Source organism: Stenella coeruleoalba, assembly GCF_951394435.1.
Source record: "Stenella coeruleoalba genome assembly, chromosome: 13".
In the NCBI taxonomy this organism is placed as follows: Eukaryota; Metazoa; Chordata; class Mammalia; order Artiodactyla; family Delphinidae; genus Stenella; species Stenella coeruleoalba.
The window spans coordinates 77,050,065-77,066,357 of NC_137159.1; the positions used below are offsets into that span (position 1 = coordinate 77,050,065).

Genomic DNA, 16,293 nt, shown 5'->3' on the forward strand with positions numbered 1-16,293 from the left:
ACACTTCAATATCTGGAAATAAAGTCATAGTTTCAAAAATGGCTTTAAAAAATTAACTATAGTAGTCATTTTTTCCTCTTTATTGTTTTCTGGTGTCTACAAAAGTAGATTTTCATCTTGTACAATTAAGCACTGTAAAATGTATATTATAGAAATTGTATATTATTGTAATTACATCATCAGAAGTTAACTATCATTAACAGCATCAGGCATATCCTTCTAAGAAACATGTTCTTTGACACATACATACAAATATTTATTACTCTATTTTTAAGTAAAAATAGGATTATATAAAAATACTATTTTGCAATATTTCTTGCCCACTAATATAACTGGATATCTTTAATATCAATAATACATACCTTTTTAATGATTGCTTACATTAGACGGACTCTAAGGCAGTGTTTCTCAATGGGAATACTGGGAGCATTTTCAGAAAGATAACAGAATTTTTTTGGCAAGAGGTTTAGTCTCCCTGGCTCTAATCCACCAAAGGTCCACAGTCTCCCTTGCCCAACCTTGAATAATTACAAGCAAAATGTCCCATGTATTACCTCCCTCCATGAGAACTGTGGCTGTATTTAGCCATTCTCTATCAATGGGCATTTGGGTGTTTGCCAAATTTTTGTAATTAGTTACAATGCTGCAGTTAACATCCTTGTATATCTCTCCTTGCATATTTGGAGGTGTTTTTGAGGCTTACTAAAAGTGCAAATTCTGGGTCAAGGCAATACATAGTGTATGCAATTTTATAATATATAGTTGAAACTGATTTAGAATTAAACCTTGTGAAACAAGTCAAGCCCTTAGGAGAGAAATCCATATTTCAAAGAGAATGAACTATGTGGCACTGATATTTTTAGTAACAGTAAACATTTTACTTAGCGATTGCTAAGTGCCAAGAATTAATCCCTTTAAAAAAAGTAGTGTGTAAAACAAATGCTGAAAAAGAGAAAGAAAAAATACCTTGGTATTCATGGTGAAATTTCTATAAACAGTTTGGGCCCCATAAAGGAAAGCATCGCCGTCGTTGGTGAGGCAGCCATCTACGTAACCACTGGCATTGAGGTAAGCACACATGGCTTCAGCCTCTCCAGCAGCCTGGACCCAGGGAATTCCTAAGCATTCCAGCATGTCAAGACACTGAAAAGACAAAGTAGGTGCAACAAATATAAGAACATTTTTATTGCTGCTTTTTTCAGTGTTTGACCTACTTCTATATCACAAATATTAACAGTAGCTATTTAGGTGTTTTAAAACTTATTACATTTAAGAAACAACTGGAAACTTGAGCACTGAATACTTAATGGCAAAGTATTAGTATTAAACTTTTAGATGCAATAATAAAAATTATATTGTGGTTATGTTTTTATTTTTTAAGAGCCCCTATCATTTAGAGAAAGGTACTGAAATACTAAAACAATATTATGTCTGGGATTTGCTTCAGAATAATGGAGGACCTCCTAGAGAAATGGAAATAAAAACAAAATTAAACAAATGGGACCTAATGAAACTTAAAAGCTTTTGCACAGCAAAGGAAACCAAAAACAAGACGAAAAGACAACCCTCAGAATGGGAGAAAATATTTGCAAACGAAGCAGCTGACAAAGGATTCATCTCCAAAATTTGCAAGCAGCTCATGAAAAAAACAAATAATCCAATCCAAAAATGGGCAGAAGACCTAAATAGACATTTCTCCAAAGAAGATATACAGATTGCCAACAAACACATGAAAGGATGCTTAACATCACTAATCATTAGAGAAATGCAAATCAAAACTATAATGAGGGGCTTCCCTGGTGGCGCAGTGGTTGAGAGTCCGCCTGCCGACGCAGGGGACACGGGTTCGTGCCCGGTCTGGGAAGATCCCACATGCCGCGGAGCGGCTGGGCCCGTGAGCCATGGCCGCTGAGCCTCCGCGTCCGGAGCCTGTGCTCCGCAACGGGAGAGGCCACAGCAGTGAGAGGCCCGCGTACCGCAAAAAAAAAAAAACAAAAAAAACAAAAAAAAACTATAATGAGGTATCACCTCACACCAGTCAGAATGGCCATCATCAAAAAATCTACAAGCAATAAATGTTGGAGAGGGTGTGGTGAAAAGGGAACCCTCTTGCACTGTTGGTGGGAATGTAAATTGACACAGCCAATATGGAGAACAGTATGGAGGTTCCTTAAAGAATAGAACTACCATACAACCCAGCAATCCCACTACTGGGCATATACCCTGAGAAAACCATAATTCAAAAAGAGTCATGTACCACAATGTTCATTGCAGCTCTATTTACAATAGCCAGGACATGGAAGCAACCTAAGTGTCCAATGACAGATGAATGGATAAAGAAGATGTGGCACATATATACAATGGAATATTACTCATCCATAAAAAGAAACGAAATTGAGTTATTTGTAGTAAAGTGGATGGACCTAGAGACTGTCATACAGAGTGAAGTAAGTCAGAAAGAGAAAAACAAACACTGCATGCTAACATATATATATGGAATCTAAAAAAAAGAAATGGTTCTGAAGAACCTAGGGGCAGGACAGGAATAAAGACGCAGACGTAGAGGATGGACTTGAGGACCCGGGGAGTGGGAAGGGCAAGCTGGGACCAAGTGAGACAGTGGCATGGACATATATACACTACCAAATGTAAACTAGATAGCTAGTGGGAAGCAGCCGCATAGCACAGGGAGATCAGCTCAGTGGTTTGTGACCACCTATAGGGGTGGGATAGGGAGGGTGGGAGGGAGATGCAAGAGGGAGGAGATATGGGGATATATGTATATGTAGAGCTGATTCACTTTGTTATAAAGCAGAAAATAACACACCATTGTAAAGCAATTATACTCCAATACAGATGTTAAAAAAAAAAAATGTGGGAGTAGAGGAGTGGGTGGGAGTATAGATGAAACAAAATTGGTCAAGAGTTGATAATTGTTAAAGATTGGTGATGGGCTACTTTTGTATTCGTTTAAAATTTTCTGTATGGAAAAGCTAAAAATTTTAATGTCAATTAAAAAGTAATCCATATTCGATTAAAAAATTAATTTAAAAAGTACTTTTAAAAGTAATGAATATGCAATTTTCATTGTTTTGTTCAATGCTATTATCTCAAGAGTCTGGAAATATCTTGACATAATAATAATTAATCACATTAACATTTACATCTGTAAAACTACAGCAATCCTTCTCACATGATGGTCCTCCCAATATGAGCTCTTCCAAAGAAGACGCTATTACACAATTTTGGCTTGAGGCCTTAAAGTTCACTTCTTATCACCTCCCCTATACGATGAAACTCTCACATTACGGGGAGCCACACAGGGGCCCGTTGTTGGAGTGCTCCTAGTAAGTCAAATGTCTGTACAGGATGTTTATATCAATTTGCAGTTTTCTTGGCGTTATGAATTTAACCCAGCTGAGTAGCTTATAGTTTAGTGTCGGGACCCGGCTCTGAATGTACCAAGAGGTCTGTGCAAAGCCAAGGCTGATAGTACTGAGCAAAGCTAGTACTGGGAGGTACAAAATGGGAAAGCAAAGCTTCCCGAGAGGCGGTTCCCCTCAAGATTTCCCCAAGCAATTCCCTGTTTGTAAAATGATGCTTATTGGGGTATTTTTGCTATGCAATATTATGTTGTAATGCAGGATTTAAACCTAGACCACAGTATAGAGTAAAATGGAAACATTTGGTTTTGGTATAGGGGAAGATTTTTTGTAGATTGGGTATATAAGAAACTATATTGGGTTATGTGGGAAATAGCTAGAATTAAAATGATCATGGGATATGTAGATTTTAAAGATGCAGATAAAGCTATGCAAAGAAATAGATATAAAGCTTAATTGATTTATTGCAGATATTTTAAGAATAGGTTAGGTCTTGCAGTACAGTGCCCTCCGAGGTGGCCAATAATAGGGAGAGATACGATCTGGAAGTGGAACGGCAAGCCTGTGAAGGTAGAGCATGGAGTATCCGGTGGGACTTGGACTGTTTGGTACTGACCTATAAAGAAAATAGCTTACGTGAGCCAAAAAATCACCAAGGTGTGAAAAACCGAAGAGATTGTGTTTGATTTCGTCGAAGTACAAAGAGACCACAGGAGCTGTGATCAGGATATGCTCCACCGCAGGAGACTGTGTGAGAAAAACATTAGTGAGATCATTGTGTGAACTGCTTATGTAAGCGGATGTTTTTTGTTAAAGTGGTTAATGTGTTATTGTTTGTGTAAGATTTTTGGCTCAAAAACAAAAAGGTTGTAAAAGATTAAAAGATGATATGAAAATAAGAATAAGGAACTGTAGAACTATAAATGCTGCAGCTTTTTGCTAATAAAATGTCAGATCCTTGCACCCAAGAAGAGGTGTCTTGAGTTCTGTCCTCGCCGACGCCGTCCTCCCCTCTGGCAATCCTGTACCGCTGGGGCTGGTCCTCGGCAGTTTAGCTTTACAGCCTAGGGCATTCTTTCTTGTCATATGTGATACTCTCATTCTATCACTGAGGAATACTGGATATGGTGAGGAAAAGAGGCTATTTACCTAGTTTCTAGAGACAGAAAAAAGATCATCTCTTTAGCTTTAACTGACTAATTGTTTGCATGCTATATGATGTAATAAAAACCTCTGCCAGATGTTGCCCAAGGCGGACAAGGTTCAGAAGGACAAAGTACTATGTCAAAAAAAAAAGGTGCTTTTCAGAACTCTGGCTGGGTGACTTTAGAGAGACAGTTTTGTTATAGGTGCTGCTTTACTGCAACACCATAGTTGTTTCTAATTTACCCATACATAAAAAGTATCCTTTCATAAAAAACAACAAGAGTTTAAAAGTCATTTCAGATTCTGTTCCGACTCTTTTCAAAAACCAGCACAGAATTTGTGATGAGGTTGGTTGCAATTTTCTCTACCCTAAGTCTCTATCACATGGGCTGGAGGTTGTGTTGGAGGACTAATGTGTGCTTTTCAGGCTTGTAACTAAAAATGGCAGTAGATTAGGAGAACGTAAGGCTTAGTAACTGAGTGTACAGAAGTATGATAATGATTAATGGGCAGGCAACACTGAACCAATACAAAATGCCTAAGAACACCACAATTAGAGAAATAAAGAAATAGGCATAGAGCCATTTTCTCAAAAGAACATAAAACATCTTTTTGCGTTATACTGGGTATTTAATGCCTTAAGTATGTAAACCATAGATATTTCCAGGAACTGATTACACAAGAAATAATTAGAATTCAGTACAGATATTTTCTTCAATTACTGATAGTCATTAAGGTAGAATAGTCACTAACTGAAAATTATTATTTTTAATCACATAAAAATAGAAAATAGAATTTCTGGAGAAAAATGCTTTTTAATTTATGCAATACCTTTTAAAAGAAATTAAAATTTTAAACAACAATTAAAAAGAAAAACAGGGATAGGAACTCAAAGCAAATAAGATAAAAGGTTTACTTCCTTAGTATATAAAGAATATGAACAAAAGAAAAAGTAAAACCTCAAAAGGTAAGTGGGGAAAGGATATGATGGTCATTACCCAGAGAGAGACTAAAACTAAGTTAAATGTTTAACCTCACCATTAAAAGAACAATACATATTAAATATGTATTATATGTATTTATACATATTATATAAACAAAGAAATGTCTTCGATTTTCCATACTAAATAGTACAAAGATAAACCTCCTAATATCCAATAATCTTGTGGGTGCAATGAAATTGCCTATTTCATACCTGTACTGGTAGAAAGTAATTGGCAAGAGTTATAAAATCACTCCAAAACTTTGGTCTATCAATCCCACTTTGGGTAATTTTATCTTAAAATCACAAGAAAAAGCTATGCTTACAAAAAAATGTTCATCATAATTTCCTGTATAATAGAGAAGAACTAAAAAGCAAACAGTATACAATACAATATACAATCATGGGGAATGATTTCATACCTTCATACATGTTGTACCATCATTAAAGTAATGATTTTGAATAGAATATGGCAACAGGGAAACATGGGTATGTTACGTGAAAACTCCAGATAAAAATTATTTGTGCGTGATTACTGCAATTTTTAAAAACATATACCCTTAAAAAAGAGACAGGGGACTTCCCTGGTGGCGCAGTGGTTAAGAATCCTCCTGCCAATGCAGGGGACACGGGTTTGAGCCCTGGTCGGGAAAGATCTCACATGGCACAGAGCAACTAAGCCCGTGCACCACAACTAATGAGCCTGTGCTCTAGAGCCCGCGAGCCACAACTACTGAAGCCCGTGTGCCTAGAACTCGTGGTCCACAACAAGAGAAGCCACTGCAATGAGAAGCCCACACACTGCAAGGAAGAGTAGTCCCAGCTCGCAGCAACTAGAGAAAGCCCCCGCGCAGCAACGAATACCCAACGCAGCTAAAAATAAAAAAATAAAGAGACAAGATAATAATAGCTTCCTATTGTTTTACTTTATCGTATTATAGATTTCTCTTCTTTTTAAATTTTTATAAAAATATATATTTTATAACGTATAAATATACTAAAATATAACTGAGTACTTTTTAAAATTACAAAGCCCTAAAGGAAGCCAAATACGTATTCTGTCTATGAACTCTCATTAATCCTGAATGAGTAAAGTATGAATTAATGAGACCTCTATCCTGGGAATTCTTTAAGTGCTGAAGATGTCATAAAATGTTACATATTAAGTCCTGACTATGTACCGGTTGTTTTAGATATATTTTCTCTAATTTTTACCATATCCCTGTAAAGTATTACTATCCTATTTTACACAGTACAAAACGAGGCAGACAGGTTAAAAATCTTGCCCACTGTCTCAGAGTTTCTAATGGCTAGTCAGAATCTGAACGCAGGTAAGTTTCACTCCAAAACTTAAACTCTCTTCTCTATTCACACTGTCCTTCTAGTCACAGTAAAGTTAATAAGTATTAAGGATACTGAACGAAAAACTTTATCAGAGTAAAGTATACTCTATAATTCAAATCAGAATTATTAGATCATATCTGAATGCTCACCTCCTTTAAGACTGAGTTAAAATGTGATCTCCCTGTTTTCTGAGACCGTGTTTTTGTCGAAGATCCATACCGAATCTGATTCCTCTTACTTATGACATCAGCTTTCAGCTTTGGGGGTTCCCCTTCCATAACGAACACCAGTTTTACATCCATTAGCGTTAAATATGAGATACGAAAAAATAGGTTCCTGAAATATAGAAGTTAATAATACATTAATCATCATATATTGATAGCAGAAGCCAACATAGCAGTATGACATAATGGCAAGAACATTAATATAAAATGTTATATGCAATAACATTTTATTTGTTAAGATTTTATTTTAAGTAGACTGGACTGAGAGACCACTGTGTGTCTTTTAGCAAAGAAGATTTATGATTATTCTAATTGCTATGTGGAAGCTGGTTTGGAGGAGGAGGTCAAGAGAGGAGGGAGGGAAACTAGCGAAGATTTCATCTCAGCAGGGCAGATAAGAGATATTGGCATCCACTGAGGCAGTGCTTCTGGACATCGAGAGAAGTCTGTGAACGCAGGGTATATTCTGGAAGTAGAACTGGCAAGACTTCTGATGGACTGGATGTGTGGAGGACAAAACAGGGGGAGAATGGCTCCCAAATTTCTGGCTTTTAGTCATCGAAGCATCCTTGCGGATATGTTAAATAGGCAGCCAAGTATTACGAGTCTGAAGCTCAAAGGGTACGATGTACAAATTGTGTTATCAATATGGAGATGGCAGATCGAGACACGTTGATACATTTTAAAATCTCAAAATGTAAAACAGCAACAACAAAAGAAATGAAGTGGAAACAAAACCAAGACACCCACTGCTTATGCAATCATCTATTTATATTCTGAGCACGTTTACTCTACCTGAGGTGGGGCTTCATGACCGTCCCAATCATTTTTTTGACTGTCTGTGCTTCACATACCCAGAGACTCAGATCAACCGCAATGGTTTTCCCACCAAGACTGTGCAAGTGGACGTGTTGTTTAACAGGCTCCAGAATCTGCCACAAGTCATTCACTCCCATCCTGGTGATTATCTGCTGTTATTCGAGGCACCCTTTTCAAAAGATTGTTAAAAGACAGAAGCTCAGAACAGAAATTCAAACAGTGTATTTTGAGCTACTGTGGGGTGATTCATAAATAAGAGTATTCTTATTTCTTCCACTGGTCAGCTCTTCGGAATGAATCAAGAACACCTGAAACATTAAAAATGGTGGTAATACACTTAGTGGCTTCAAAAACACTGACACAACTAACAGATGAAAAGTTATTAACAGATTATAGCATGCTGAATTTGTCCTTAAAATCCACTCATGTCACCAAATATGTTTCTCTATAGTACTGAAAAATAGTTATTTTTAAACCTAATGTAACCAATGTCAAGGGCTGCCTTGTCCCTCCTCATTCTTTCCTCTTTTCCACGCAGTCTTTAGCAGTGGCTGAGAATAAAATTTTTCACATGGTCACATTAGTATTGCATGAAATTTGGAAAATAAAAGGAAAAATTACCTCCATCTTAAAAGGTGGTAATTGGCTTCTCCCACCTAATAAGAGCTAACAAATGCAGAGACGGGTAGAAAATCCACAGATGTGGCAATGCATATTTGTCTTCTTGAGAATTCACTCCTTGATTTACATACCTAAAGAGAGAATAGGACTAGTCCTCTGTCATAATCAGGAAAAACAAAAAGACAAAAGCAAGGAAGAATACAAACACACAAACAAACAAAAAAACACAAAAGATTAAGGAAGGAAAACTGATGGAAAAGTAGCGGGGGGGGGGGGAGATAGAAAAGGAAGAGTTGAAGGAATACATTATTATTTTTTTTTTTTAAAGAGCATTGGCTTTTTAAATTGCAAGGTCATGCATGTTCACTGTGGGAAAATAAAAAATCTTTTAAAAGAAAAATATTTTAAAATCACCTATAGTTCCACTATCCAAAGAAAACTGATGTTAAACTCTTTTCTATGTACATGACATTTTAAAAACAAAATTTGCTTAAACCCTGCTATTGTAACCTGCTTTGGTATTTTCTATACGCCAGTTTTTCCTTATTAAACATCTATAGCTGTTTTTCTTTTCCTTTGTTATTATTTGATAAAAAATATTATGTAGCATTTGCATTGAAGATTCAGTCTATGTAAATGTCTGACTATGTATCATCCGAATAATGACCTTAATTCACTCTACAAACACAAGGTAGGATACAAGACATATTAAGACAAAAAGCTATCACCACAATGTAAAGCCATTCTAAATAAAATGTAACTGTATTGTCTGTTCCTTTAACAGGGTCCATAGTAAAAGCAAATGTTTTCAAATTGTACATGGCTACAAAGAAAATAAATGCTGGAAATGTGGCTATCTGTCATTTTCTCGGAGCTTTTCTGAATCTTAATTTTAAACGTGGTCAGTGTAACTCTAAGTAGTACTTTGTGCACTCATATTTATGAAAAGCTGCACAAATATTTGCCGATATGTCACTTTAGAAGGAAAATTATAGATTTAAATACAGGGAAGAAAGCATTAGGTAGTAATGGTGGTTCCAGTGCTACTATAGTCTATTGCACATCAAGAAGGCCCACAGATTGAACGTGGGTGGCACCGTGACATGGATTCAGAGTCAAGATTTTACCTCTTTGTTTGTGAAAAGTTGTAGTAAATTTTGGAAAAAGAGCTGGGGGCACATGTATTCTCCAAGGCATTATTATGAAGGGAAACAAACCTTTTAAAGTGTTAACCACTAGGACTTCTCTGGTGGCACAGTGGTTAAGAATCCACCTGCCAATGCAGGGGACACGGGTTCGAGCCCTGGTCCGGGAAGATCCCACATGCCGCGGAGCAACTAAGCCCGTGCGCCGCAACTACTGAGGCTGCACTGTAGAGCCCGTGCTCCGCAACGAGAGAAGCCACCGCAGTGGGAAGCCCGCGCACGGCAATGAAGAGTAGCCCCTGCTTGCTGCAACTAGAGAAAGCCTGCGTGCAGCAGCGAAGACCAGCGCCGCCAAAAATAAGTAAATAAATAAATTTAAAAGAAAAGAAAAAAATAAAGTATTAACCACCACAACATATAAAATTCAGAAATAGAAAGTTTGAGGGGGAAGTTCTTATTGATAATTGTGTTTCCTTTTATTTGTGACTCACTCTGGATACTGGAATGTGTTGCTACTGAAGGAAATTAAGCAACTTCTCTCTGGAGGAACGTTATCATAACTGATCTTGGTTCATTTAAATTTGACCCTGACGCTAGCTGTCAAATTTTTAAATGCAGGTATCTTCCTGATTTAGCAATAGCTCTCCTAGGAATTTACTTTAAGATATGCTCTTAAGTGCTTACAGATTTATATTCGTTGTAACATTGTTTATAATAGACACTGGGAAGAACCAAATGAGCACAATAGACATATCTTTAAGCAAATTATGGTATATTCAAACAATGGAATAGATGATGCAGCAAGTAAAAATGGATGCATCTATCTGAACTGATGAAATAATCTCCAAGTTCTGAAATGAAAACAGGTACAAAATAGGTTATTTATTAGGGATGACTTAAGTTGAGAGATGTGGAAAATTACTCTTTGTGTTGTTTATTTTTTAAAATAACTATATGCTTGTATTACTTTTCAAATGAAAAAAAAAAAAAGCTAACGAATGTGGCCCTATCTATAAAGGGTTGGGCAAATAAACTAGAAATCTTTAGATGGTTTATGTCTTGCCTAAATATTAAGTAATGAAATATGGACACAGTTCATGGGTCAATTAAAAAGCAATGTTCTACATATTCATGAGTACCTGAATATCAAATATGACTTCAGTATGTTATTTTAAGGATAAGAGATTCATTTTTTCTGGTTTCCTCCAGAATGCCTAGGAATGAGTTCTGTGGTCTTAGGCAAGGCACATCTTTTCTCTGGCCCTTCCATGTCTAAAGTTCAATCCTTCCTACCATGTCTCTAATGCTTCATTACATAAGCTGACTACACATATATAAGTGAATAGTAAGAATAAAGACTGTTGCATGGTGCAGTGTTACCATGGCACACACAAACACATATTTATGTATAGGACTGTGATGTACATTGTATTCCTTCTGAGGGTGATGGAAAAAAAAAATTGGAGAAACACTAATGAGGTAGACTCAATCTTAAAAATTGTAGTCCTCTGGGCTTCCCTGGTGGCACAGTGGTTGAGAGTCCGCCTGCCGAAGTAGGGGACACAGGTTCGTGCCCCGGTCCGGGAAGTTCCCACATGCCGCAGAGTGGCTGGGCCTGTGAATCATGGCCGCTGAGCCTGTGCGTCCGGAGCCTGTGCTCCGCAACGGGAGAGGCCACAACAGTGAGAGGCCCGCAAACCGCAAAACAAACAAACAAAAAACTGTAGTCCTCTATTTCAAGCACATTTGGAACATTTTTAAGGATCTTAACGGAATATATTATTCACTGGGGCAGCCATGCCTGGAAAAATAAAAATAAACCCAAAACTGATTCTATTAATATTTTAAGATTCCCACAGATTGGATCCCTTAAGCAAGACAAAGAGGGCTTTTAACTAAGTCCATAAGTAATGTCTTTAATATAATATGATCATTATATTTAAAACTTATTCATGTTATTTTAATTTCTTTTGTCAGAAATAAACCTGGTTTAAAGAATGAGCATCCCAGGACTTCCCTGGTGGCGCAGTGGTAAAGAATCCGCCTGCCAATGCAGGGGACACAGGTTCGAGGTCCGGGAAGATCCCACATGCCGCGGAGCAACTAAGCCCGTGTGCCACAACCACTGAGCCTGTGCTCTAGAGCCCGCAAGCCACAACTACTGAGCCCATGTGCCACAACTACTGAAGCCCACGCACCTAGAGCCCATGCTCCACCACAAGAGAAGCCACCGTAATGAGAAGCCCACGCACCACAACGAAGAGTAGCCCCCTGCTCACTGCAACTAGAGAAAGCCCGCGTGCAGCAACAAAGAGCCAATGCAGACATAAATAAATAAATAAACAAATAAATAAAAAAGAATGAGCATCTGTGGTTATGTTACAGAACAACTAGCACTGGCAGCTGAAAAGGTATGTACCTAGGACATCTATTTTGGCTATTCCTTTATTATAATATGAGCAAAGACTACAAAGCTGTAACAACGGCTGCTTAAACACAACTAGTATGAAAAATGCAGGCAAAAAGAAAAAAAGGTCTGTAACAAAATTATCATTTAGGTCCCAGAAAGTAAAAATTACTCTGAGCTAAGGTTTTCTCTTCTCCACTTTCCTTAGTTATGTGACATTTTCTAGGAAAAAAAAGTCTCTTTCATTGACAGTCTTCCTGGTCACCATATTTTTTTCTTCCAGTTTTAATGAGATACAACTGACATACAGCACTGCTTAAGGTTCAGTTGTACAACATAATGATTTAACTTAAGTACATCATGAAATGATTACAGTAAGTTTACCACATCCATCATCCCATAAAGATACAAAATTTAAAAATGGTTTCCTTGTGTTGCGAACTCAGGATTTGCTCTCCTAACAACTTTCACATATAACATACAGCAATGTTAATGATATTAATCATGCTGTACACGACACCCTTAGTACTTATTTATTTTATAACTGGAAGTTTGTACCTCTGACCACCTTCATCCAATTCCTTTTTAAACTACTTTGGTACCTTGACCTAGAGTCCCAATATATCTACTGAAATGCATTTGAAAAAGGTTAAAAATCTCTCGTGTCGGGGCTTCCCTGGTGGTGCAGTGGTTGAGAGTCCGCCTGCCGATGCAGGGGACACGGGTTCGTGCCCCGGTCCGGGAGGATCCCACATGCCGCGGAGCAGCTGGGCCCGTGAGCCATGGCCGCTGAGCCTGCGCGCCCGGAGCCTGTGCTCCACAATGGGAGAGGCCACAACAGTGAGAGGCCCGTGTACCGCAAAAAAAAAAAAAAAATCTCTCGTGTCCCCCAAGCATATTCCTATAAAGTAGTAATGCTCTGCTATGTTTCTTTCATAACCATGAAAGAATTGCTGCTATTGTGAAACGTGCTTTTCTCCACTGTTTTCTCTGAATGATAGGACCCAAGGGACAATTTTTAGGAGCTATGAGTCTTTTTTTTTTTTTTCTTTCTCTTGGTAACTTACCGTTAATGAATTTCCATTAGACCTTCTTGAATAACTGCAAGACTTTATATAGTCTTAACTAAAAAATAATAGATTAGAACTATGCCAAGCAACACTATTTAAAGGATTGGTGGCAGGCATAAGAACTAGAAAGTTAACAGAAAGACTCACAGGAAGATCATTTTTAGAGTCAGAGAGGTGAGTCTCCTTTGAATACTCTATAATGAAGAAACTTCTCTTCACTTTCCCTCTTTAATATTTATCCCTCATCATCTGACAACTTCTCCAAATTCTTGATAAGAACATCTAATCTCCTACTTTACATAGATGCATAATATGCATGTAATTCTTTGATTCCACCATCTCTCCTCAAAACTGTTCTATCCCTAGTCATTGCCAAATATCCAGTTGCTCAGGCCAGAAACCTAGCAGTCATTCTTGATTGTTCTCTTTACTTCACTCTCTAACAGCAACTTGATCAACAAGTCCCCTGTCTCCAAAACACATCCTAAATCCCCGTTTCTAAAGATACTCTTCTAGTGCCTGAAGTCTGCTAACTGGCCTCTCTGCTTCTACTTTTTGCCACCCACGCAATCATCCTCCCCATAGAAGCCACAATGATATTATTTAAAAATCTAAAACATATTTAAAAATCTTCATCTCTCTGGTAATGGACAGTGAATTTCCTTAAGGGTGACATAACTTCTGTTTGTTACCAGTTAATTTACTTCATTTATGGTGCTATCTTATAGTCAGTTGTAAAATGCAAAAAATATTAATGTAAAATTACAAAGCATTCTAAATGTAATGCATTCTTCTAAAATACTATTTTAGGATTATCTTCAATAGATCTACAACCTAAGGTCTTTGTGCTCCTTTTGAAAATCACTTGTAAAAGCAGAATATTAAACAAATACCTCAATAGTTCTGAAAGGGTAAAATTATGTGAAATATCTTATGAAAAATTACACCATGTGTGTGTTTGGTTTTTTTGGCTGTGCTGTGTGGCTTGTGGGATCTCAGTTTTCCACTAAAGGACTGAACCTGGGCCACGGCAGTGAAAGCCCAGAATCCTAACTACGAGGCCACCAGGGAACTCCCCATAACATGTTTTAAGGATGCACTTAATCTAAAATGTCTATTTCCACGATCTATTATTTCCCATTCCTTGTCACTTTCTTTGCACCAGCCCTTCCTTTGAAGTGATATTAAGTAGCAATGGTAAGACTGTAAAAGCATTTAAAGTTCCCAAAGGGGACAGAATGCAACAACTTTTAAGATATTCAAGTACAACTACACTCAAAGATAGAACAGATGGTTCTTGCATGAGGTCATGATCAACCTGAAAAGGCTGCTTGAAAATAGCTCAGCATTAAGTAAAATTTAAAAATACTACACATAGCAAGCTCACCCCAAACTGTGTATAATTTTATCTTCCATTTTTATTTTAATAGGTGAAATTTGAAATTTTTTATGATGTAAGATTTGGTGAGTCTCTTCTCCTATCTTTCATAACGTAATGATTTCACTGACATCAATCTGCTCAGGCAATCAATGTATATTACATATATTTTAAAAAGTCTCCTAATATAGTTCTTAAGAACTAATGTGATGCAAGAATACTTATGTGAATCAACGAAGTCAGAACAACCCACAGCAAATAACTTTATAGCCTACTAGTGGCTTCAATTTATATGCTTTAGTGAAAGGGCATTGGACTTGGGATAGAAAACCTAAAATTTTGATCTTGGATATACACTGACTAGCTGTACAACCTTGGGAGGACATTTAAGCCATCTACAAAATGAGAGGTATTAAACCAAATGAATTACAAGATTCTGATATCTTTCGAATCTCATCAACAATTCTGATAGCTTGGTATTAAAAACAAATCACTCTATTTCAGATATTATTTCTTGGTAGAAAGAACATGAATTTCTAGTTTAAAAAAAGAGCTTAAGAATCCCCTTCAGGTTAAAACAAAACCAAATCCTTTGATGTAACCATATGGTACCCATAAATCAATTTATGCTCCTAAAACTTCCTTAAAAGCTAATAAGCTTTATTGGTTAATTATAAAACTGAATGAGGTGAGAAAAGCACAGAACCTTGCTAATTCCACTAATGAATCAAATTTAAAGAACATAAAAGAGGTAAATGGTTTGATATGCAAAAATATACATTTTATTAAACTAACAGCTTTCCAGTTTTATTTCAGTTTTAAGCAGAAACATTAGAAACAAATTTTTTTAACAATAAAGCAGGAACTACTTTAAATTTCCCAATTCCCATGCAGATGACTCTATTTCATATAAAGTTAGGTAAACTGTATAAAGTTTATTTCAATTCAGGATTGTATTGTATAGGACTTACCACATAATTTCAGTAATTAATGCTGTGTTTATTATTTCTTCAGTTTTATTTTCATATGAATTTAGCTTAAACTTTGAAGAATAATATAACACAGGCTTAAATTACTTGTTATTAATAAATATTTATTAAATGCCTACTATTTACCAGAATTCTTCTTGGTGCTGGAGATACAATACTGAAAGATCAAGCCCTGCATTTAAGGACCGTGGTTAGATGAGATTAGAGATAAAAAGGGAATTATAACAATGTGACAAGTACAGGCACAGAAGTAAGGCTAGAGAACTACAGGAGTAAACAGAGCTAAAGAAGGTATCCTACCTAGTGTAGGGCATCAAGGAAGACTTCTTAAAGGAAGTGACATATAAGCAGAGACCTCCCAGCTGTGCTTCCCATCTTTTACCCACAAGGACCACTTGGGCCAGATGTCGTAGTGTTTTCACCTATTTCGACTATGTCATATGTGTATCATGGCAAAGGCCAGGAAAGGAACATATACTTGATCATCTTTAGAAGTAAAAGGGTAGGAATTTCCTTACTGGAGACCAGAAGTTTGACATCAATTTCTTCGGGGGTGTTCTGGGTTAGCAGTAAATACCCCTTTTTTCCATCTAGAAAGGAAGATTTTGGGGTATAGAAAGTATATTACGTGAAGGGCTGCCACGTGAAGAGCTGTGTAAAGACAGAGGCGGTAGCTTAATGTCGGGTTGAGAAAGCGCTGAAAGCTAAGCCAAGGACCTTAAACTTCTTTAGTTCCGATGTTTATTGAGAGCGTTTGCAAGGTAGGCACGCGCCAGCGGAAAGAA

General features: G+C 37.0%; 1 protein-coding gene across 2 annotated transcripts in view; it reads right to left on the reverse strand.

The window, feature by feature from the left end:
- Nucleotides 1-16,293, reverse strand: part of GEN1 (GEN1 Holliday junction 5' flap endonuclease) — a 30,255-nt gene that overhangs the window by 13,128 nt on the left and 834 nt on the right. Inside the window, exons 1-4 of one of the 2 annotated variants that reach the window (XM_079941170.1) lie at nucleotides 8,520-10,398; nucleotides 7,875-8,067; nucleotides 7,005-7,191; nucleotides 967-1,143 (exon numbers count right to left, since the gene is read on the reverse strand). In XM_079941170.1, the coding sequence (XP_079797296.1) occupies nucleotides 967-1,143; nucleotides 7,005-7,191; nucleotides 7,875-8,035 (525 nt within the window). In that variant the 5' untranslated portion in view covers nucleotides 8,036-8,067; nucleotides 8,520-10,398. Of the gene's footprint in view, nucleotides 1-966; nucleotides 1,144-7,004; nucleotides 7,192-7,874; nucleotides 8,068-8,519; nucleotides 10,399-16,293 lie in introns of those variants that run through there. The other variant, XM_079941169.1, reaches the window with a different exon arrangement.